At 38.9% G+C, this 23,730-nt stretch overlaps 3 protein-coding genes across 3 annotated transcripts in view; all 3 read right to left on the bottom strand.

The window, feature by feature from the left end:
• The window catches only part of LOC134670651 (carboxypeptidase B-like), a 150,100-nt gene that overhangs the window by 104,749 nt on the left and 21,621 nt on the right, over positions 1–23,730 (bottom strand). The window lies entirely within an intron of this gene.
• On the bottom strand, positions 1,712–6,150 carry LOC134670629 (carboxypeptidase B-like). The gene is made up of 5 exons (XM_063528430.1): positions 6,057–6,150; positions 5,304–5,513; positions 3,417–3,522; positions 2,707–3,018; positions 1,712–2,333 (listed from the first exon to the last, which is right to left on the bottom strand). The coding sequence occupies exons 1-5, from the start codon at positions 6,119–6,121 to the stop codon at positions 1,740–1,742; spliced, it is 1,287 nt and encodes a 428-aa protein (XP_063384500.1). The 5' UTR covers positions 6,122–6,150; the 3' UTR covers positions 1,712–1,739.
• Positions 12,431–16,893, bottom strand: LOC134670511 (carboxypeptidase B-like). The gene is made up of 6 exons (XM_063528325.1): positions 16,788–16,893; positions 15,872–16,081; positions 14,595–14,697; positions 14,215–14,337; positions 13,542–13,730; positions 12,431–13,043 (listed from the first exon to the last, which is right to left on the bottom strand). Exons 1-6 carry the CDS (start codon positions 16,868–16,870, stop codon positions 12,438–12,440), a joined length of 1,314 nt encoding a protein of 437 aa, XP_063384395.1. The 5' UTR covers positions 16,871–16,893; the 3' UTR covers positions 12,431–12,437.

Here is a 23,730-nt window from a genome sequence, read left to right as displayed (position 1 = left end):
TTGAGATATGAATCTGTGATCATAAGGCCCCAATCAGCGGAATGGCTGCACTCATTAAATTGAGAGTACACTGCAGTATTGGGAAGGAAAATGTTTAGATGGCCCCGACGTTCTGGTAAAGGATTATAGCCGGCTAGCAAACTAAAGTAAGAGCGTTTTCACATCCGATATTGGATACGTGTAGTAGGTATACAAAAAAATTTAATTCAAAAATTCTTTTCTCTTTTTTTATAACACGCGTATGCAAAAACTACTAAACTATACCACATCTTTTGGTAACTCATAAGGTACCAGCTAATAGTAGGCAAGTTAGGTTAAACCATTGCTTTAGTGGTTATAAAAAAAGGAATCGAAAATACCACAAACCAGCTTAGACATACCTCGCCTTAAAAGACAGCGTCTTGTAGATGAGAATTCCATTTTTATTCAATTTGGAAACTCCGCAATCAGGATGTAACATTCATCAAAGATTTTCTTTTACAATAATTTGAAATCAAAATATCAGCGTTCATTGATTGTATAAATAAAAATTGGATATAATGACGTTACCAATTATTTGATTCTTAACGATTCTGTTACGGGTAAAGTTAGAAGGTTAATAATTAAACTCAAGTTTACCTTGGTATAACTAGTATTACCCGAGCCTTTTGGTTTTTTGTTACCAAATATGTAAGGGAATCTGGTAACAAAAAAGGAATGTTTCATAGAAACTTTTGGGAAATATGGTGAAAGTTGTTCAGCTTCATGTAGGTACTTTACCAGCATACCATTTTTTATAAAAATCAAAGATGTGATCGAAAGTACAAACTATTTGAGAAATGCTCTTATCGATTAAGTGTCGGTAGATGGCAGTAAATTTACTGTGACTACATAATTTACTATGACAATATAGCCCTCTCTACTATCTATTCTCTGTGGGAAAACTAAACAAAGCAGCCGGGAAAATACCTAAATAAACCTCGTCCTTTAATTACTAAAGTTTGGTGTCTTAACGGATTTCCATATTCTTAGGTTGGGTGCATGGGTTTAATTGGAATTTTCCTCGTCACCGGAAACTTTTCAGTGCGGGATCAATTTCCAATTCTGAGTATTCTATTCGCGTTTGCGAGAATGCCGAGGGATGGGATCGGTTTCTGTCGATGATATCGGCTTATCGATAGTTTTTATAACTATCGATAGTAATGTTTAATATATTTTTGTTGGTTTTAATTAGTTTTTTGGTCTATATATAATTAGCTTATTTTTAAGGTATGTTATGCCAATTAAACTTTAATTCCCAAAATAATGTGACATGCTATGTCTACGTAAGCAATATTTAGAGATTCGAAATATATAAATTAACCATATGAGTCATAAATCAGTTTATATAAATATTTTGTATGCATATTTTAAACACATAAATCTAATGCACAGCTTACAGACTTTTAGAAACCCACTATTAAGAAAAAAAATCTTAAATAGAACGAAAAATATAAAAAAAAATTGATTTCAACCAACTGTGCTATCGAATACTCAACCCAGACTCCACCCAAGTAATTGATTATTCTATTAAGTAGTTTTTAATTCCTTATAAACTTTTGTTTAAGTATTTAGTAGGTAAACAAAGTATTGCTTAACTAAAACATTAATCAATTTACTCTTTGCTATGGACACAAAAAATAAAAAACAAACTGCAAAAAATATATTTTAACCAAATAATACAAAACTCAGTAGCATAAAAATATTTATTAAAAAATCGTTCATCTAAACAACTCTCCTGCTCTCCTGGCTCCCACGACAATACCCTCCCACGTCTCGCGGGCGACCTGCTCGATGTAGATAGGATCCAAGTGGAATCCTTCGAAACCACCCTGGAGACCTGGCAGCTCATAAGTGTAAGACAACGGGACACCGATCAGATGCGCATAATCCTCAGAGGCACCAGACGCGCCATACCACAGCACCAAGACTGCGTTGCCGACGATATAGTTAGGGAAGTTAGGCAGTTTACGGCCATCGATAGCGGTAGCCATATTGACACCAACAGTATGAAGAGCTAAAGCGTTAGGAGATAGAGATCCATCATGACCCCATCCGTAGAGGATCATGCTACCGTAACTATGCATGGTCAAGTACAAAGCCATGCGGTGAAGGTATTCGTGAAGCAGGTCTCTGACTACTCTGGTTTCGATCTCGGAGAAGGCGTGGCTCCCGCCGTATGTGTCTCCGCAAGGTGAGGAGCTGGTGCCAACGGTGCCCCAGAAGAAGTCATAGTTGCGGTTGCCGTCTACTCCAGGACATAAGAAGCTCCAGGCGTGGCTGTCAGTTGAGCGAGTTTTGCGCCAGAAACGGTCCTGGAAACGACAGATATCACCATTAGGGGCTCATTTTTTAAAGTAAATTAAGCTTAAAGAATATAATTTTACTGCAGATCAGAATTATGCTTAAAAGTGACATTCCATTTCCAACTGCAGCTGCAATACTGTTCATTTTCTATGGAAATTGACAATGACAGCGACGCGTTTCCATAGTAAAATGAACAGTATTGCGGCTGCAGTTGGAAATGGAATGTCACTCTTATATGTATGATGATCGTCGAAGACTACGCGTACTAAGGTCAAAGTAAACAAGACCAAAGTGATCCCATAAGTGTTCCGTGAATAAAGTTTTGCACGGAACACTAAAATTAAGCAAACAAAATGAAGAACTAATTTAAGTTACACTTACCGATGAGAAGGTGTAAGCATATCCGTCAGGATTGACCACAGGCAAGATGATCCAGTCAAAGTTCTCCAGAAGATCAGGCTCAGTCACGTCTTCAGTCAACTTATGAATCATCCAGGTAACTGAAGGTGGGGAGACCCACTCCCTGGCATGGATACCGCCATCAATGAAGATCACGGGTTTCCTCTCATCTTGGAAGTTTGTGGTGGAAATCTTCAGGTAGTAGATGGGGCGGCCTTCGAAGGAATTTGCAGGGTTGACCAAGGTGACGGTATCAGGGAAACGAGCTGCGATGTCAATGACGTAAGCGTCGATCTGAAAAAAAATGTAGATTTATTTCAAAGAAATGTAAATTAAATGATTGTTTAAAAACTTGAAGTAGGCAAAATACCGATGAAAAAACCTTCAACGAGATTCTCTTTCACTGAAGAGTTATTGATTAAAAATCAGAATACCTATTTGAAGTTATAAGTGTGGTTGACTTCGACAAGGTTTATTAGAGGGTACTATATGAGACTGATTTGCATCGAAAATAAAATAGTTATTCTAGATTTATAAATAATCTGACTTTTAATACGAAAATCCCGTTTTCTAAGTTGAGTACCTAAAGTGTACTCGTATCTCGTATTTCCTTGATTTCGGTTTGTTTTCTATGTCTTCATTATTATTTAGACGTACTTACAAATAGGTTATTATTTATATTTTGAACGTACCGCTTCTAGAGTCTGATAGTTGTCATAAGGTAGATTTTTTCCGCCATTCCTCATGAAGTCGCGTGCCTTCTTAGCCGCAATCAGCGTATCGTCGTAGTCCAAGGCACTGCAAATTAATAAATTTAATTGAATGATCATCATCATCATAACTTAAGAGCTTTGCTCTTGTCGGTGGAGCAATCGCCAATCATTTCTTTCTTGTGCCAGTCTCATATATAGTCATTATATGATTTGTTATCATTGTTGTATATCATTTGTTTCTTATGTCTTGTGTAGTATTGTAATTGAATGATGCTAACTAGATTTCAAAGCGTGTAAAAAGTTGTGGCTTCAATCGCAAATACATACAGTAGAGATAGTAGGTACGCCTAATTCTTTGAAAACTTATTATTGTGATGTTTGCTTAAAGTCACTATTACTGATCTACGAGTAGATGTAAACTTTTACCCACGTAAACCACGCTAAGGTAGAAGCAGATTCTAGACACTCAGTTCAACATATACTGTAGATAAATTATATTTAACCAAAGTATGCAAAACGAAACAATAAATTAATCAGTAAGTTGATTAGTTTTAAATCCATCCAACGTCATTAATAACAGCGAAAAGATAATTAAAAACATCGATAACATACATGATACATGCAAGTAGGTAAACATTTGACGTCGGTGTTATCTTGTATCTAGATGAATTTAATGAAAATGTCACGTATTACCAATCAAGTATTTTTTGGCCCCTATATTATCCTCCATAGGGATGATTTTGAAGATAAAAAGTTCTGAGAAATTCTTCGAAATAAAGGTTATAAACTATAAGTCAAACCAGTTCAGCTATTTTTGCGTGAGCAAAAAACAAACATACAACCATTTATATCTAAACATCCAAATATTCAACACAACAACACTTTCATGTTTATAACACACAACTACACAACAACAACAACAACAGCAGACTTTCATGTTTATACATAATATTACAAGTAGATACTGTGCGGAAAGAGAAGACTCGTGAAATATAGGGAACCAATACATTCTACGACTCTTCTCTTTCCGCAAAGACTCTAGAAGGTTAAGGAGATAGGTATAAGTAGGATGGCAGATTGATGTCTGTCACTTCGTAAGTATTTAGATGAATACAGTCTAATGGTGTACTTATTTAAAGAGATTGTCGCATTGACGTCCTCATAATTGATAAGGTCGGTGATATCGGTAACGGTGGAAAAGCCATAGTGTAGTTTGATCATCCCGATCTTAGGTGAAAATTAAGCACGCGCCAGTTAAACTTGCAAACGAAGTGTTGTCGTTGTCGCGTATTCGTTACGTAAACTGGGGGATAGACGAGTAAAAATTCTTGAAAAATAACGCCATTAGAAACTTAAAGAACCTAAGGATATGATGAGTTCCCCGCGCATCTATTATCGATTTATCGCGATACAGACATACTTTTCGATTGGCGTTTATCGAAAAACGATTATCATGGCCCCTGGAAATGTGGGAAGGATAATATTACTCTCTTATTGTAGGTCTGACCCGACTTATGATGCAGTGGTTTGGCCAATTGCCATTGGATACTTAAGGTAATTCTTGACACCTACCATCATATCAACAGTATCACCTTACTTTATTAAAACGCTTTATATGTGGGACTGGGCGGGACTTGTCTGTCGCATCGCATGCACCCTGAAAGGTAAACCAAAATGGTTACCAAGTGGGACCCGGAACACTATCGATGGTGCAGGCCGGGGTTTAGGCAGACTGAAAAGAAGATGGCGGGACGACTTGGATGCATTTTATCCGAATTGGGGGGAAAGTACAAACGACAGGGTTGAGTGGAGGAACTAAACTAGGCTAACTAAAAAAAATATGACCACATTCCTAAAACTACTTACGCTTTAACATTCTCAGCATGCACCTTGTAGTCGATAGCCAAGTCTTCTAAAGCCTTGGTGAAGCCGGCCTGATGTTTCGGAGCCACCAGAACAACGCCCTCGCGTTGGACGATGGGGTGACTCAGGACATCGACGGAGTACTGGTCGAGGAAAGGTCCGAGGGCCTTCAGCTGTTCAGCGGACGCTGGTCCCACGTAGTAGGACTTCCATCTGTGATTGAAAGGTATTAGGATTCATCAGTGATAGTTAATAACATAATCTGCTAATTGGTTAGGTTATTATTTCAGGTACCGTAAAGTCTGCTAACTTTAGTCCACAACTTACAACTATGGTACGAATTCAAATTTCAGTAAAATATGGATAAGTATTTTTCAAATTATGTTGAAATAGGTAATATAGAAAGATCATTAGTGTATCTAACCTCCAAAATAAATGTACCTAACGAGTACAAATTATAAAGGCTCGTTAAGAATCAACGTTAAAAACTGGACCATAGTTGTACTTAAAAACTATAGTTACCTGATTTTACAGTAGTTCATTCATATCTTTCAAGTAAGTTCTTCTTTTTGGGTGCCTTATGATTGGACATTGAAACACTCAGACAAAGATATTTGAAAAACAATACCACCTTGTACAAAAAAGTGAATTTAATTTATAACTGAGCAGATTTTGTGTCAATTAGGTACTTATATGACAGGATCAGCAGAAGAAGTGTGCAATTCTTATTAGTAGAAGAAATAGAAGTTTACTTACCCCTCATATTTCTCGTGCTTGGCATACGCCAAAGCGAACAACAGAACCACGGCCAGTAACCTCATTGTGTCGACTGTGTACAAAGGAGAATCGCGGTCTATATACTAGCAAAGTTTGAGAGATAAGTTGAAAGATATAGATAAGCTTACAATCTTAGGTCGTTATCTAGCCGTTCTCCACCTATTAGGCAATCACTTCACCAACTCCCCTGTCTTTTGCACGTAGAATAGGATCCTTTTTTCATTTGATAACATTTTACTAGTCATTGCGGCTGCGACTTCGCTCGCGGGAGTTTCGCTAATTCATTTTGTTTTGATCCTTTGAATTATCACTACACCGTATAAATCTAAATCCCACGCTGCGTCTGTCTGTTTGTGTGTATGGTATGTTTGGTTGTATGTTTGGTCGCGATGAACTCAAAAACTACTGAACGGATTTTCATGCGGTTTTTACTTATCAATAGAGTGATTCTTGAGGAAGGTTTAGGTGTATAATTTGTTAAGGATTTGTGTAATCGGGTCGCTGGTTTAAGTAGAGGTCGGACAGGTTGATTTTAAGGTCTACAAAGTGGGGGGGGGGGATCTGCGGACTCTCAACTGCTAGTGTGCAGTCGCTGAGGTGGCAGCAAGCCATTGCCGGCAGGCAACAATCGCTTTAGTGTGTAGTCGTTATTGACCTAGGACGGCAGGCTGCCCGATAGGATCAGAGACTGCAGGCCGACTGTAATGCCTTGTACCTGCGAGGTAGACATGTAGGTATGTAGTTCCACTAGTAGCAAAAGTTTCATCAAATGCGCAAATGGCAATGGGAAATACGTAGGTAAACAATGTTTCCAAATATCATTGAATGACGTAGCTAGGATTATATAGAACTAATCAACGAAATAGCGTCTGAAATCAATTCTGATATCCTTACACAGATTATAATCAGGAAAATACGTAAACGTAAGTAGTTGATAACTGGCTATTCGTCATGATCTTTGCATCGCTATCTCTTAATTAATGACACATATGGATTGACTAATATATCGATTTTTAGTGTTCCGTACAAAACTTTGTTTACGGAACACTTATGGGATCACTTCGGTCTTGCAAATCAGTTAAATACGTTTTTCTCAGAGACCGTTTGACATAGATACCTAAAATTTGGAACAGTTATAGCAATTACCACCACTCATATTGTAAATAAGTCAAAACTGCTTATTTCTTATTAAAGGGGGAGATTTAGGGGGTTGAGAGGGGTAGGCTGAAACTTTTTTCATTTGTAAGAATCGTGTGGGGTACCATTAGAAAGCTTGCAAAAAATTGAGTCGATGGACTGATTTTGACTTCATTTTAGACTGCAATAGTTTCGTCAAAAAATGCATTTAAAGTTGCAAGTTTTCATACAAAAATTTTCACCTCTGTCCTGGCGATTTTCGCGAAAACTATAGCTAACAGGCAGCTGACCAGTCAATACCCAACTTAAAGAAGCATGGAGACGGCGGGAAAATTATCAGCTTAACTTTATCTTTATTAGTTTTTCAACTGCAGCTTGACCTTTGATTGCTTAGGGCTAGCTAACTGATGCTTACACTGGTCAATTCATATTAGGCGAGAAACATCCTTAGTTAAAACGTTGGCATTGAAATTTATGACTTATGTCTTTGACACAAAGTTTAATTCTGCTTGCTTATTTTTGTGGGATATTTAATTTTATCTCAATAGCCTACTATAAGTATGAAAGAGATCTACAAAATACGACCTTATTATATTGCAAATAAGTTTCAATTTCGAACGGGCTTTCCAAGCAATGGACTACGTATCTCAAAAATCGGAAAAATTCAAATTAAGAATTCCGTTCTTGACTGTCGTTGTGTTTTTTTTTCACAATAGGACACATAGAGTTAGTAAGGCGTATAGAGATAATAAAGTCATTTAATATTTATGAACAGCTTTGGCCTCATGTATAGATTTTATTGAGAGTATCTGATTCGTCGAAACAATATACACAATATTCCTTTTCATTAAGTACCATTACATTTCTGTATTAATTGTATAATTATAATATCTATTAATTATATTCAGTACTTATGTATATTTTTGAACGGATCGGTGAGCAACAAGATTCAGGGCTATAACCGCGAAAATAGAAGTTCGCAAATTGCGAGCATTTTTCTCTGTCACTCTAATTACGCCTTCATTGGAGTAAAAGAGAAAGATCCCCGCAAATTGCGAATTTCGGTTTTCGCGGTAGCCCCTCAGTCCTGTTACGAGAAAATAATTTTGGAAGACATTAATAGTATATGACAGTTAAATATCACAGTTTTTAGAAACAAAGGTAAAATTGACGAAATATTTAAAGTAAGCCGATCTTGTTTTTTAGCAGTTCTAAATAATATTAAAGTCTATATATATGGCATAGAACTAGAAACAAAATCAAATAAAAAATAATAATGAGTTCTAAATTCAAATTGAAGGAGTATACATTTAAGGTATTATAGGCCAAGCGCGCACCACGATATTAATTTTTGCGACACGATTTTAGAATCGCGCTGTAATATATCGCAGAAAATTCACTGCGCGCACTGCGATGAAAATGAAAAAGTCGACCAGTCGCTTGTCATGAAACGTGTCTTTAATATGCGATTGCTGTATGACTTTGAGCATTTATAACACAAAGGTGATCCCCGTCTATTTCCATAATTAAATGGTCGACATCTAGCATCTCATTTTGAGACTCCATTGGAGATGCAGGTGCCGAGATGTTGGGGTTTGGAGAGCGAAATGCCGACATTGCCGACTGAGGTCCGGCCGGGGTGCGATTTTATTATCATAGTGCTCGCGGGGCCATACAACTCCGCATGCTGCAATTCACTTTGCGACAATCGCGTCGCGAACAATCGCGGAAAAATGTGACAAATCACAATTTTAATATCGCTGCAATTTTTTTGTCGCATATGCGCGCACTAACATATGAACACATACGTTGCATTTCTGCGACAAAATTATCGCAGGACAAAAAATCGTGGTGCGCGTTTGGCCTTACTCTAAATTATTATAATACATGCATTCGCGAGATGCTCGACTTCGGTATTCAAACACAAAGCAATAGTACAAATATCTAACTAAATGCAAAGGCCGAAGGAGCGATTCGAAGATCCGAAGCGTCCGACAGACGCGCGCCTCCCGTAACTTTTCCAAGTATTTTTAAGTACAAGTGTCTAAGTCGCAAGATCCAAAGGCTGAAGTCGCATTGGGCCGAAAGCCCGAAGCATCCAGGAGGTCAGTTCTAAACACAGGTAATTAATAGGGATGTACCGACTAGTCGCCGACTAGTCGGGAAAGCCGACTATCCGGCCACATTTGTAGTCGACGATTAGTCGGCGACTAGTCGGCAAAAATGGCCGATTGGTCGGCACTTTATAAATGACAGAAAAACAGGGCAAAAAGAAATACACAGCAAATATTTACGATAAGTTTTTCACCTATTTTACCCACATTCCTATTTAGGGTGCTTACGAAAACTTTTGTTTGAATTATTGACCGCTTGGTCGCTTTCTTGTTTGCTTGTCGTACATATTATATATAGCCTTAGGATTTTTTATTCAGTTCATTTTTCAGCGTTACTATATGTATATTTATAATATGACGAATAGAGAGGGGTAAAACGGTTTTTTATTAAGTGCATCTGAACCGAACTTAGACGAAACTAATGATCCGGCCGACTAGCCGACTAATCGGCCATCCGAGCGCCGATTAGTCGGCTAGTCGGCCAAATCAATAGTCGGTACATCACTAGTAATTAATACAAGTGTCTAAATGCGAACGCCGGAGGCCGAGCTCCGCGTAGGGCCGAAGGCCCGACGCCTGCAAGATGTCAGTGGTTAAACACAGAACTGACAGCCTGGACGCTTCGGGCCTTCGGCCCTACGCGGAGCTCGGCCTTCGGCCTTCGCATTTAGATACTTATACTATTGTTCTGTGTTTAAGTACTAAAATCCTGGACGCTTCGGGCCTTCGGCCCTACGCGGAGCTCGGCCTTCGGCTTTCGCATTTAGACACTTGTACTATTGTACTGTGTTAAAGCACTGACATCCTGGACGCTTCGGGCCTTCGGGCTACGCGGAGGTCGGCCTTTGGCCTTCACATTTAGACACTTGTAAAGCTCTGTGCTAAAGCGATGACATTTTGCTAAAGCTCGGCCTTCGGCCTTCGCACTTAGACACTTTGTACTATTGTTCTGTGTGTGTAGTTGAATACAGTATCCTAAAAACAGGCAAACAACCTCTGTAAAATGTAACGATGCGAGCGGTACGGCTACCATCAGTTTGGCATTGACATAAACGCTACCGTGGGCGTGAACGTAATTTACTTTCTATGCATCTCGCTCGTACTGACATATTAGTGCGAAAGAGATATACCTATAGGAAGTAAATTACGTTCACGATATCGTTTATGTCAATGCCAAACTGATGGTAGCCGTACGGAACACTAAATGCCTCGAGCTATCTCGGACTTGGCCAAATTATTATTAAATGAATCCATCGATCATCAAACATACCAATCAATGACAACTAATTTAAGATAAATTCGGCCAAAACCATGTCAGACCATGCTTAGTTTACCCCGTTCACAATAGAAGGTTTTGTGGATAAGACGACAAAAAAAAACAATTTAGTGGCAAAGTGACTATGCGACTTTCAGTGCCAATTGTTAACGTTCCCTAGCGTATCGTAGTTTTATTATTTTGATGCATGTTCATTCACTGATATCTATGTGTTAAAATTGTTAAATATGAAACGGTGTCGTCACGCCATCTAGCCGAGGATAGGCTAAAGGTGTGTGCGGCATCTATTCGAGAATGACTTTTTCTTGATTTCCGAGGCACGTTTTTTCCTTAGACTTTAATCGTCTTATACGAAGTTACATATGTCTTTGCTATGTATGCTAGTAGTGCAGCTGCGGTCAGAAATGGAATGTTACCCTTATATTCCTTAAACCAATAGCCGTTCCTGCTTTACAGCCGGTTCAAAACTCCTATTTTTCACCAAATTACCTTAAATCCACAATATTTGCGATATCACATCAAAGCCGTAACAACAAATTATTATCTACAAAAATGTCTGATCGATACACCAATTTCGTTCTTAATGTTTTTCCGATAATTTGGGTTCGAGTTACAAGAATTTATTGTGAGGTACCTTAACACTCGCGTTCTTTGAGTAAACTAAGGCTGATATAAATTTTCTTTCGGCGAGATGGGAAAATATGGTCTTTTCTTACCTGTGTTTTGCTGGATTCGAATTCAGGCACGTTATTAATTGTCAGTGGCTGTGAGTTTTTAAGGTAAATAAACTACCGTTCTATGGTTAAAGGCCTGCGCAAACCGGCGGAGCGCAGCGCAGATCTTCCCTATTTCAATTACCTTCAGGTATAAATTTAAATGCTTAGAGACCAACCTCGGAGCATCACGGAGGATGGTTACTCCGCGGCATCGAGGAGCACGCCAGAGGATACCGCGGCGGTAGGCGACGGCATGCCGCGGCATCCCGCGGTATGCGCCGAGGCCTCCCGAGTGAGCCGGAGTAGCGCCGGGACGACGGGGGAGAACTCGTGCATACTAGTCACTAATCCTTTGTGATAGAGTACACGCGGCGGCATGCCGCGGCATCCCCCGGCCTGTACCGAAGTGCTCCCTGGTGCGCCGACCGCCAGCGCCGGGCTGTGCGGGCGCTCGCGGTGTGTCGGCGGATTTTACCTCGCCGGTGTGCGGCGTAAATGCTCCTCGGTGATCTGCGCTGCGCTCCGCCGGTTTGCGCTGGCCTTAATACTACTCGAACATACTTAGTTATCTATGGAACCAATTATTGTATTGTTATTATGAAAATCATTTCTAGAACGCGGCTGCAAAATATATCCAAACTTGGAAGTTTGATTTATGATTTATACACCAAACGGATTAGTTAGGTATTAAAATAAAACCTGACAAGTGCGAGTCGGACTCGCCCACCTAGGGTTCCGTAGGTACTTTTTAGTATTTGTTAATGTTATAGGGGCAATCACGATTCATGAGATACAGCCTGGTGACAGATAGACAGACATACAGATGGACAGTGGAGTCTTAGTAATGGAGTCCCGTTTTTATTACCCTTTTGGGTATACGGAACCCTAAAAAACACTTTCAAAGCTAAGCTCTATCTGTCTCTCCCTGATGTAGACCTCTCTGAGGATTCGCTTTCTATTTTTTTTTCTCTATAGAGATTCATAGTAAAATAGTTTCTTTTTTGGAAAACGCTCATTTACACCTTAGTTAATAAGTAAATAGGACTGAATTGTTGTGGTACATATGTGCAGGAATAAATAAACAAAATAATAATTTCATCATTTATTATAACATAAATTATTTCTTATACCTCGCCCTATAACTGTCGGCCGCGTATCTGGCTCCTTCCTTGATACCCTGCCAAGTCTCAAATCCAGCCTGCTCTATAAAATCAGGATCAACCAGAAAACCGTTCAGCGTATTGTAATTATTCCGATAAGCTGGCAGCTCATAGGTATAAGCTAGAGGAATGCCAAGAGACTGGGCATAATCTGAAGTAGTACCAGAAGCGGGATATAGGAGTAAAGCACTGTTTCCAACTACGTAGTTTCTGTTCGATGGCCATTTGACGGCATCAATAGCTTGAGCCATCCTAACGCCAACCATATGTATGATTAATCCATTCGGGGGCAGTTGACCGTTACCGTAGCCATACAGCATCCAGCTTCCAAAGCTATGGATGTCTAAGAACAGCTCAATCCTGTCGCCATAAGCCAAAGTAATATCCCTGATGATGGCCGCCTCAGGTTCGGAGAAGGCGCTGCTGCCGTGGAAAGTTTCTGCGCATACGGAGGCACTGGATGCTTCGGACCATTGGAAGCCGAAGTTCCGGTTCAGATCGACACCGGAGCACCAGTTTCCGATCATGTAGCCGGTTGCACGGTTCTTGCGCCAATAACGATTCTAGAACATAAAATTTTACTTTAATATCATCGGCAATAGATGAAGGCTTTTATTTAATCAGTGTGATCTTGCGCATACAGGTCATTTAGAACTAATAAGAGCTATCGATTTTACTTTCATGTATCATCTTCCTCACGTTGTCCCAGCATTTTGCCACGGCTCATGGGAGCCTGGAGTCGGCTTGAAACTAATCCCCGGAATTGACGTAGGCACTAGCTTTTACAAAAGCAACTACCATCTGATCTTCCAACCCAGAGGGTAAACTAGGCCCTATTGGGATTAGTTCGGTTCCCTCACGATGTTTTCCTTCACAGAATACAGACTGGTAAATATCAAACGATATTTTGTACATAAGTTCCGAAAAACTCAATGGAACGAGCCGGGGTTTGAACCCACGACCTCCGGATTGCAAGTAGCAAGTTCTTACCGCTAGGCCACCATGGCTTCTTGTGTCTTTAACGAAAATGAATGGTTTTGGAATAACAAGACAATACTAACGCTCGTATGGGTAAACTCATATCCATCAGGATTGGCGATAGGCAGGATAATCCAGTCAATGTTATGCAGAAGATCCTGCTCCTGAATGTCAATCACCAGTTTCTCAATAGCGTATAGAGTAGCAGGCAGTGTGACCCATTCACGAGCATGGAGCAGAGATTGCATGTAGACTATGGGTTTGCTACGGTCCTGTAATAAATAGCACATCATCATTGGCCACAGCATCTTGACAGATGATTAATGCAGCGACAGTTTATAAAGAAGAAAAGGCCTGCGCCGTCAGAGATCGGATGTGCGTGCCACACCTTTTCCTATGGCTGTAAAGTCCAATCGCAGCAAGACATTTCCTGGCACAAGATCGCAAAAACTAAAATCGAAATCAATTACAAAGAGAATTTAAATAGAGGCGTATTGTCAAATTAAATTTTGTAGTTACAGTAAATTTACTGCCATCTTTCGACAGATGATTAAAACTTTTAGAACGCCATTTGACTTTGATCCTTCTTCTTTCACTGATATGTGTTAAATTTAGTTAGTAGTTAAAAGTATCGCCATACATTTGGCCTAATAGATAAATAGAAGTCTATGGAGGAACCTGGTATTCAACAGAAGTACATGATATCACAATCCTCAGCATTGAGGGACCGATTGAAGAAGAATAAAAACAATTTACCTGGAAGTTTGTAGTGGAGATCTTCAAATATTTGATATCACGACCCTCAAAGCTTCTTCCTGCAGACACCACTGTCACGAGATTAGGATACCTACTTGCAAGCTCGACTAGGTAAGCGTCAACCTAAAAATAAAAACAAATTAAGTACCTACATAAATGAAAGTACCTAAGTACTACCTTAAAAGGTCGTTATTTCGCTAAAAAGACAATGGATAAGTGAACATTAAATTTTCTGCTTCAAATCTTGATTCCTCGGTTAATAAATTAATAATGACAAGATTTTATTATTTTTTAACTATATTTGTTAAAGTACGGTAGCTACAGCTGCACAACAATTCCTCTTTATTTATGTCACTATCACTACTGTGTTTAATACTTACAGCAGCATATCTGTGGATTGTGTCAAAGGATAGGCCAAGTCTACTAGTCCTGTTGCTCTTAGCTGCCGCTTCAGACAATAGTTTCTCTTCCAAGTCTAATTCCCTGTAAGTAAAAGTGTAAAAGGTTTGAAATAATGTTATTCGCTTCTATAATTCATCTTTTAATTAAAATGTGACGGTAATGATATGAACGTGAATTATTTTTTATTCTATTCTATTTCTATATATCTGCTGGTGTGGGATGCCACTTGTGTAGACACTACCCTAGCCCCCTCCCATATCCATGGAAGATCTAACAGATCCGGTGCAGCTGCAGGTGCAGAGGCAGTCAAAGAAGGTTTCTAAAGAGGTTGGTCTCCACGCATACATTGCAATTATGCAGCGGGGAAATGCTGCCAGCATCTATTATGGTTCCAGCATGCGGCCGGGGGAACCTTAATAGATGCTGTCCTATATCAGTGTATTTACTTTGTGTTAGATTTTATGTAAAGTCTCTGTATCCATTTTTTATGGCAGTAGGTAGGTATATTATTTCATTTAAGTATTTAATACGAAGAATATGCATATAGCAGATAAATATTATGGGAATGTGACCTTTATTATCTTATCGTTTCCAAAATGATTCGCCATTTTTAAACTGATAAATTACCGATTTACTCGGATTAATTATACCTATTTTTTATAATCGTGCTCGTCATAATCATCATTAGGTATTAAGTTGACAGATACAATTACTTTGTTTTTTACCTGCTTTATTACACAGTGAATAACCACATCTTAATACAATTTCTTACACATGCCTACTACTCTTATAAAGTTACTTACTCTTTAACATTTTCTACCGCGAGTCTTTAGCTAATTCCAGCAGCTTCCAGGCCATCCTGCAGCAGAGACCAAACTGCCTTCGGTACCAGGGCGGTCGCAGGGTTACCCTGGCCACCATGGGCCCAGACTTCCAGGTTCAGACGATGCTTCAACTCGGCAAGGAAAGATCCTTGCTCTGCTGTGTGAAGATCCATCTCATAAAGATAACAAGCGACAAGTTACTTACTCTTTGACATTTTCTACCGCAAGTCTGTAGCCAATACCAGCAGCTTCCAGGCCATCCTGCAGCAGAGACCGAACTGCCTTCGGTACCAGGACGGTCGCAGGGTTACCCTGGCCACCATGGGCCCAGACGTCCAGGTTCAGATGATGCTCCAACTTGGCAAGAAAAGATCCTTGCTCTGCTGTTTAAAGATCTATCTTTTTAAGATAACAAGCGACAAGTTACTTACTCTTTAACATTCTCTACCACAAGTCTGTAGCCAATTCCAGCAGCTTCTAAGGCGTTCTGCAGCAGAGACCGAGCTGCCTTCGGTACCAAAACAGTTGCAGGGTTACCCTGGCCACCATGGGTCCAGACGTCCAGATTCAGATGATGCTCCAACTCGGCAAAGAAAGATCCTTGCTCTTCGGTTTTAAGATCAATTTGATAGAGAGCGTGGCTGGAATATTTATGTTATAAATTGATATAAATGTCATATACTAAAGTAGAAGTGACCAAGGTCTGTGCCTGGGCATGGGATCGAACCAGCGTCTTCAGTATTCAAAATAGTCGCTCTGATACAATTCATGAGGCCAAGGTTTTTGTTAGTCTCTGTTTTGTGGAGCAAAATGGTCCTTACATACTTATTGGGGGCTTCCTTACAACATTTGGATCTTTTCTTTTGGGTAGGTAGAACATTGATTCTATCAAAGTCAGATAAAGGTTCTGTTTAGTGACATTTTAAAATAGAACAGATACATTACTGCAAAAAAGAATACTTAAAACATATATAAACTTAACACATTCAGCACCAAGAACCCGTCTGTCGGGTACACTGTTCGTAGCGACTACGCGCTACATACGGCGAAACCGTGGCTACGCGCTACGAGCGTAACCCGTAGCACTTAGTGGTTTTGAATGTGTTAAATATTACCTACGCCAGATGAAAACACTTTAGAGTCTGACCAAGTTAAGTCTACACCATCTTCTCAAATGACAGAGTGTAGGTGTACCATCAATCAAATTACAGATGTACTACGTCACAAAGTGGCAGTCCAGATTTTGTTACTACCAAATCTTTGCAAAGTTAGGTTTTGATTTTAGACGGACACTAAAATTTATGTTTTTTTTTCCAAATTGATATCTCTCTTTGTTTAACTACTCACCCATCATAAATTTCGTTCTTGGCCAAAACAGAACAGAAGGCCAAACACAATACCAATAGGACTTTATTCATTTTGGCCTTCATCTATTGGCTACCAGTTTTGAACTGATTTGTCAATTTCGGCTCATCTATTTTTATTTGATAAGCGGTTTTGATTACAAGCTTGTGAATCAATTTCAGATAAAAATTTGTTTACGTGCATTTTGTTATCGATTTATAATTTATGATATTAAATAGAAATTTTGTTGTTTCCAAAATAATAAATGATAAGTCGTCTGTACTTTACCTTTGTTTGTATTTTTGTTCTTTTGTATTGTTTTATTTTATTGAAGTGTGCAAATTAAGAGTATTTTTATTGTAGGTCTTGTATTGTATTGTAAGTCGGTTTATTTTGCTCGTTTAGAAATCCTTCGAGTTGTATTATTAAAAAAATACTAATACAAACTAATCTTGCGAAGCTTTTTTTATAATTCAGTGTTGTGTAAGCGATTCTCAATTTAAAATTAATTTCTGCAAGTAATACAAAAAGCACCGTCCTTTATTTCGATTTAAATAAACCAGAAATTATCATAAACCAGAAATTGTCTGTATTTCACAGTCAGTATTCTACAGTCTGTAGTTACTGTACCTTGCTTTTCACTGTAGTATTTTTATACTCGTATTATTAACATAAGTATGCAACAGTAAGTACCTAAGTAATAAACACTTAATTATCCGTAATCATATTGGTTATAGAAGATAACACATATAATGGTGTAGTACAATCGCGAACTTATCCCTATGAGCGAAAGTAAAAGAGAACTTATTACAGTCCGTTTTTTTAGCATTAGAAAGAACTTCGCAGAAGTAAGCTTGTGGTTCCAAATCCGGCGCTTTTAGCGGTAATAATTTGAAGTAAATTATATGTATTGACCATGCTACATTAGATAATTCAATAATTATTAACAATTAAAGAGCCTGATAAAAACTGCACCCTTGCTTCTGTGGAGTTCTTTCTAATGCTAAAAAAAACGAACTATAGTAAAAGTATTTATCGATAACAAGTTATCGACACCCGCCACCCCTACGTTCCGTTTTCTTGGCCCCAAATGCTAATGTGGATCCCGAAGAACTTTCCGATGAATTTAGGTGCATCGTTGCAGCAAGCCGGTATCGGAATCTTTTAGCCCCCTTTAGCCCCCTTTTAGCCCCCTTTAGCCGCTTTAATCCCCGATCGGCTAATTGCTCGTTCAGCTAATGCCGTTGTTTTAACTTGCTGACCATTGGTGGATCTTATGCCGTTGGAATAAAGTTTATGTAGTAGTTAACAGCGTGGGCCGGTATTTAATTGGGGATCGAATTGGATCTACAGCTTACCTGAATCCTCTGGAGAGTTATGATATCCGTGCGCGTTGGAGAGTATGCCATCTTGTGGCCTGAATCGGAAACTGAAACTTGACACTTCACGCCAAAGCAAGTGCCCACTGCAGTTCTCGTACTTTTTCTTATGCCACAGAATAATTAATAGTACTACCGTACAGAAAGGAAACTTCCTACTAAAACGAAGTTTGACAGCGGTTCAGGGTCGAATCATGCTGGCCCTTTCTTATATATGACACTATTTAGGGTTGTCAAAAATCAAGTGATTATCTTATCTGTGGTCGTGCACGCAAAAGGAAGTCAAGTGGTGCCAACCCTAATAATTGCTCAATGAGGAGGAGCAATGCTGAGCCGAGCCGAGCGGAGCCGAGTGTGACCGAAGTCAGGAGTTTCGCACTCCTGCTTATGCATTTTATATATTCTGCCATCTTGTGAGCTGCATTGGAAGCATAAACTTGACATCTGCGTGCAAACAGGCCGCGTAGCCAACATGTCAATCGCTCACGCTTCGTAGCGATCGAAACGCAACTGTCACTGTCGCACTAATATGAAAGAGTGATAGAGAGACACAAAGCGTTTCGTTGTCGAAGCGATAGAGATTGTCACCTTGGCTAGGCCGGCTGAGCCTCCTGTACTGCCCTCTACAGTTTATCCCTATTAAGAGCCAACAGGAGTGGTCATTTCTCCATACAAACGTACTCGACTGTTTCCTCCGTGGGTTTTGATGTTAGAGCAATGTTTTTTTCAACACAGATTAATATTATCAATATCTGTGTCAGAACGTTTTGCTTTTTTTGATATTTTTATTTTTTAAGGCATTAGAGCCCTTCAAAAATGGCCAAAATGGCCTAATTGACTATGCCGCAATGAGAGGCGTAGTATTCAAAACTGATATCAATAAAATTAGCCAAAAAAGCAAAACGGTCCGACACAGATAATTTCATAATCATTTAGATTTTCAAATTTGGTTACGATTGCTTAAGTTTTGGAGGAGGAAACAGTCGAGTAACCTCGATTTTTGAGATTTTTACGCAGGATTTTTCGCCTTGTCCTTATCGCACTAGTTTTAGGAGCCGCTTCCGTTAGCGAGACGGGTATATTTAATTATTTACCTAAAATATTTAAAACTCAGCTCCTGTTTCGTCTTAAGGAACGAGTGCTGACCGACTTCAAAGCTAGAGGTGACGATTTCGTACCTACCGAACTTACGAGTTATACGAAATGTCATGAGTAGTGATATTTTCCGATTGCTCGTATCAAATCGTTTCAGTCGCATCCAATTGTGTTTACTTTAAAATTGGTAATTGTGTTGACCAATGGAATCGATAATATAGGCTTTAGGCATTCTCTATATATCGAGAATCGTAAAAAAACTTTTCTAATTTGTATTGTCACAACCCTGTAATTACTTTTTGACATGAGTCAGCCTAGCCTTCGAGTGAAAAAGACTACCTATAGTTACTTTTCTTCCTACACTAAAAATTCTAGCCTTCAAAAAAAACCATTAAAGGTCAGTTGGACCAAACCGCCAATCACCGTTAAAGCGTTCGCTAAATTTTATTTATGGGAAGTTTCATAGTTTATTGCTGAGTAACGTTGATCGGTCTGTCTAGTATAGCTGGTGCAACTCGCCCTAAGTCCACTCGAAAAACCGGGCAAGTGCGAGTCGGACTCGCGCACGAAGGGTTCCATACCATAAAGCAAAAAAATAAAAAGGAAAAAAATGCAAAAAGAAAACGGTCACCCATCCAAGTACTGACCACGCCCGACGTTGCTTAACTTTGGTAAAAAATCACGTTTGCTGTATGGGAGCCCCGCTTAAATCTTTATTTTATTCTGTTTTTAGTATTTGTTGTTATATCATCTGTGAAAAATTCAACTGTCTAGCTATCACGGTTCGTGAGATACAGCCTGGTGACAGACGGACGGACGGACGGACGGACGGACGGACGGACAGCGAAGTCTTAGTAATAGGGTCCCGTTTTAAAGTGACATTCCATTTCCAACTGCAGCTGCAATACTGTTCATTCTCTATGGAAATTGACAATGACAGCGACGCGTTTCCATAGTAAAATGAACAGTATTGCAGCTGCAGTTGGAAATGGAATGTCACTCTTACCCTTTGGGTACGGAACCCTAAAAATAAGCAAAGTACAAAGCACACAGTAAGTACAAACAGAGAATTGTTTTCTCCCAGGTAATTGTAAAGGGGAATCCAGCAAATGCCTCCGCGTTTAAGGGGGTAGGGGGAGAAGTGCATATTGCCCAGAACCGGACGTGCGGTGCACGCGGGACAAAAGGGAGGGGGAAAGTCGGTAAAAATGACACTAGGTACTGTTAAAACTCGTTAAGGCTCGGAACCGGTTTTTTATTCATACAAAAATTACCGGTATTAGTATTCCCTTTCGTTATTTGGTGTATTATTTAATTTTTAGTGGGACAATCTTATAATAAGAAGTCGTTATCTAAATACATGATTCAGTCCTACGTAAAGAGCATAAAATAATTCATAATATTTGGCTATTTCGGGTTTTACAAATAACCGGTTTATTTCCGAGCCCAGGGGCCCGTTTCTCAAAAACTTGTAACTTGTAATACAAGTGGAAGTCCCTTTCTAGCAAAAGCAGTCAAAAAGTGACATCCGCTTGTATTACAAGTTACATGCTTTTGAGAAACGGGCCCCTGGTTTAAACTACACATACGGTGCGTGCAATTCACTACAACCTCACTTCACACAAAAGAAATAACAGTTTGCAGTACAGCGAACTACATAAAACAAATAAATTTCATTTGTTTGAAAAAACAACGAAACGAAACAAAAGAAATACTAATTCACTCGTATTTGGTTTAATAAAAAATTCTAATTAGATTAAAACGAATACGTACAGTCAGCAGCAGAAGTTGCTAAGCGGGCGAGGTGTTCAAAATTTCCTAGAGCCACTCTTATTCTCTGAAAAATAAAGTCGCGTCAAGATCATTTTGAAAATCTCGCAACGATTGCTGCTGGCTGTACATTACATACATTACATAATATCTTTATATTAAATTAATCTTTTAAAGTTAATAGGATTCTACCTAGATAAAAACGCGTTATAAAAATATAATTATCTAGGTAACTGCCAGCACAGCACTACGTCTATAGCCTACACGATCTCATTGAAAGTTTAAAAACCGTATCACCGACCAAAATTCGTTTTCTCGCTTCCTCTAAAACTACAAATAGAGAAGCAACTATCGATTCTATCGATACCGAACCTATTTCAAATGCCGTGACCGTTACGTTTCTTTTTTCAAAGTCAAAATACGTGCGCAGAAAGTCAAGGATACTATTCTTGAGGTTTACCGAGCTTTGGTCAATACATAATATTGACGACCGGTCTGGCCTAGTGGGTAGTGACCCTGCCTGTGAAGCCGATGGTCCTGGGTTCGAATCCCAGTAAGGACATTTACTTATTTGTGTGATGACACAAACATTTGTTCCTGAGTCTTGGTTGTTTATACATACATAGATGTATTTAAGTATTTATATATTATATATATATCGTTGTCTGACTGCCCACAACACAAGCCTTCTTGAGCTTACTGTGGGACTTAGTCAATCTGTGTAAGAATGTCCTATAATATTTATTTATATTTATTTATTTATAACAGGAGACTACCCGCGACCTTCAAAAACTGGAATTAACAAAAAACTGTGTAAGGTGCACGGGGGCCACTTAGACTGCGGGGTTATTTAAACTGTTTTACATTATTAACATCATCATCATCATCATTAGGCCTTGTGCATCTTTACAGATGATTTAAGCAGCATCTATGACTTACCTATGTTATCTAGTGACAGCGTCGCTCGTGGCTATACACCGTGTTTTTTTTTATTTCCGTTAAATTCAGGGGTGCATTCCTGAGCTTAAATCAAGTAACTTTCTCAAAGACACCGATATTCTAATTAACTCCATTTCGGAGATAATCAATAATTTATTTTTTTCCTATAAGGCCTCTACAAGCGTGTACACTTGCCTCAGAGCCGGTTTACATATTGATTAGTGTTTAGAATGAGTTCATACATTTGCTACTAAACTTAAGTACAATAATTTCGGTTGATCGATGTTCGAAATGACAGTGATATGTCACAAATTTCAATTATTTGGCTGAGATAAATGTAATGCCCGTGTCACAACAACGTTATATGTTACATTTAACTACTTTTTAAAGTTAAAAAAATATTTAAAAAAAAGAGCAAAAAAATATTTTTTTTTTGAAAATTAACTATGCCACTTAGTTCTCTTAAACGTACTTAGCCATACCCCGAAGTTAACGGAATTCAATAAAAACACGGTGTATAACCCGATCCTTGAACGGCACAGTCGCCCACATTTGTGACAAAAAAATGTGCATTGAGGATCCGCATCGAGGCGACCCTCATCGCGCATGCGTTTTATTGCCCGTTTTCGGGCCAAGTCTCGAAACCCGTGAAACATTATTAACAAGAGTGCCATATATGTCCAGATAGCGAAAAAGATATGTGTGTAAGTCTAGTTAATAATGTAAAACATGGAAGATATTTCGATTAGTTTAAATTACCCCGCAGTCTTAATTACACAACTGCACCTTACCCCAGTTCCTCGTTAAGCCTGGAGCGATAGACAAGGGGATAGACGATCTTCGAAATTGGCATTAATATCGAAGATCGTCTATCCCCATTATGGTAACATTCCATTTCTGACTGCAGCTGCACTACCAGTACTGAACGCGTCGCTGTTATTGTCAATTTCCATAGTAAAATGAACAGTAATGCAGCTGTCGTTGGAAATGGACTGTCACCTTTAGGTAGTTAAATTATATAATTTGTACTAACACTATGGGTTCTATGCCTGAAATAAATAATTTCAATTTCAATTTCAATTAAGCCCCCGATATGTACCTAACATAAGTAATGTAGTTATAATAATCTACAATCAAATTCTTTGCATAGGGTCAGGTAGGATAAGAGGTACAGTCACCTGCACTAATATGTTTACTCTTCGAAGGCCGCAAAAATATGTGACACACTCTTAATGCTCTATAAATAAGATCGTGTCAGATATTTTTGCGGCCTTCGAAGAGTAACATATTATTGCAGGTGACTGTACCGTGTGGGGAAAGTCCTTCTACGTAAGTATTTTAAGTATATTTTATTTACGCATTCGTTTTATTCTTAGTCTTATAATTTAATTTAAATTTAATGTCTCAAAGTATCTCTAACTTTTTCTTTCTACAAAAGTTTCTTTTGTCCCATAGTATATCCCCACCTCACCTTAATAAAATTTCAAAAAGTGTAGTCAGTCCACCAAGGCAAGTGTAAGGATTATTATAATATCCACTATGTACAGTCAGCAGCAGAAGTTGCTAAGCGGGCCAGGTGTTCAAAATTACCTTGGCGCGACTTTATTTGTTAAGAGAATAAGAGCGTGTCAAGGTAAGTTTGAACACCTCGCCCGCTTAGCAACTTCTGCTACTGAATGTATAAGACTCGTTGGTTTGAGGCCAATGCTCGTCCAGCATTGAGAACAGCGCCAGGTTAATCGGAAATTTCTCCTTGTCCTGCA

This window comes from Cydia fagiglandana, chromosome 14, assembly GCF_963556715.1.
Source record: "Cydia fagiglandana chromosome 14, ilCydFagi1.1, whole genome shotgun sequence".
In the NCBI taxonomy this organism is placed as follows: domain Eukaryota; kingdom Metazoa; phylum Arthropoda; class Insecta; order Lepidoptera; family Tortricidae; genus Cydia; species Cydia fagiglandana.
This window is presented reverse-complemented; position numbering and strand designations above follow the sequence as displayed.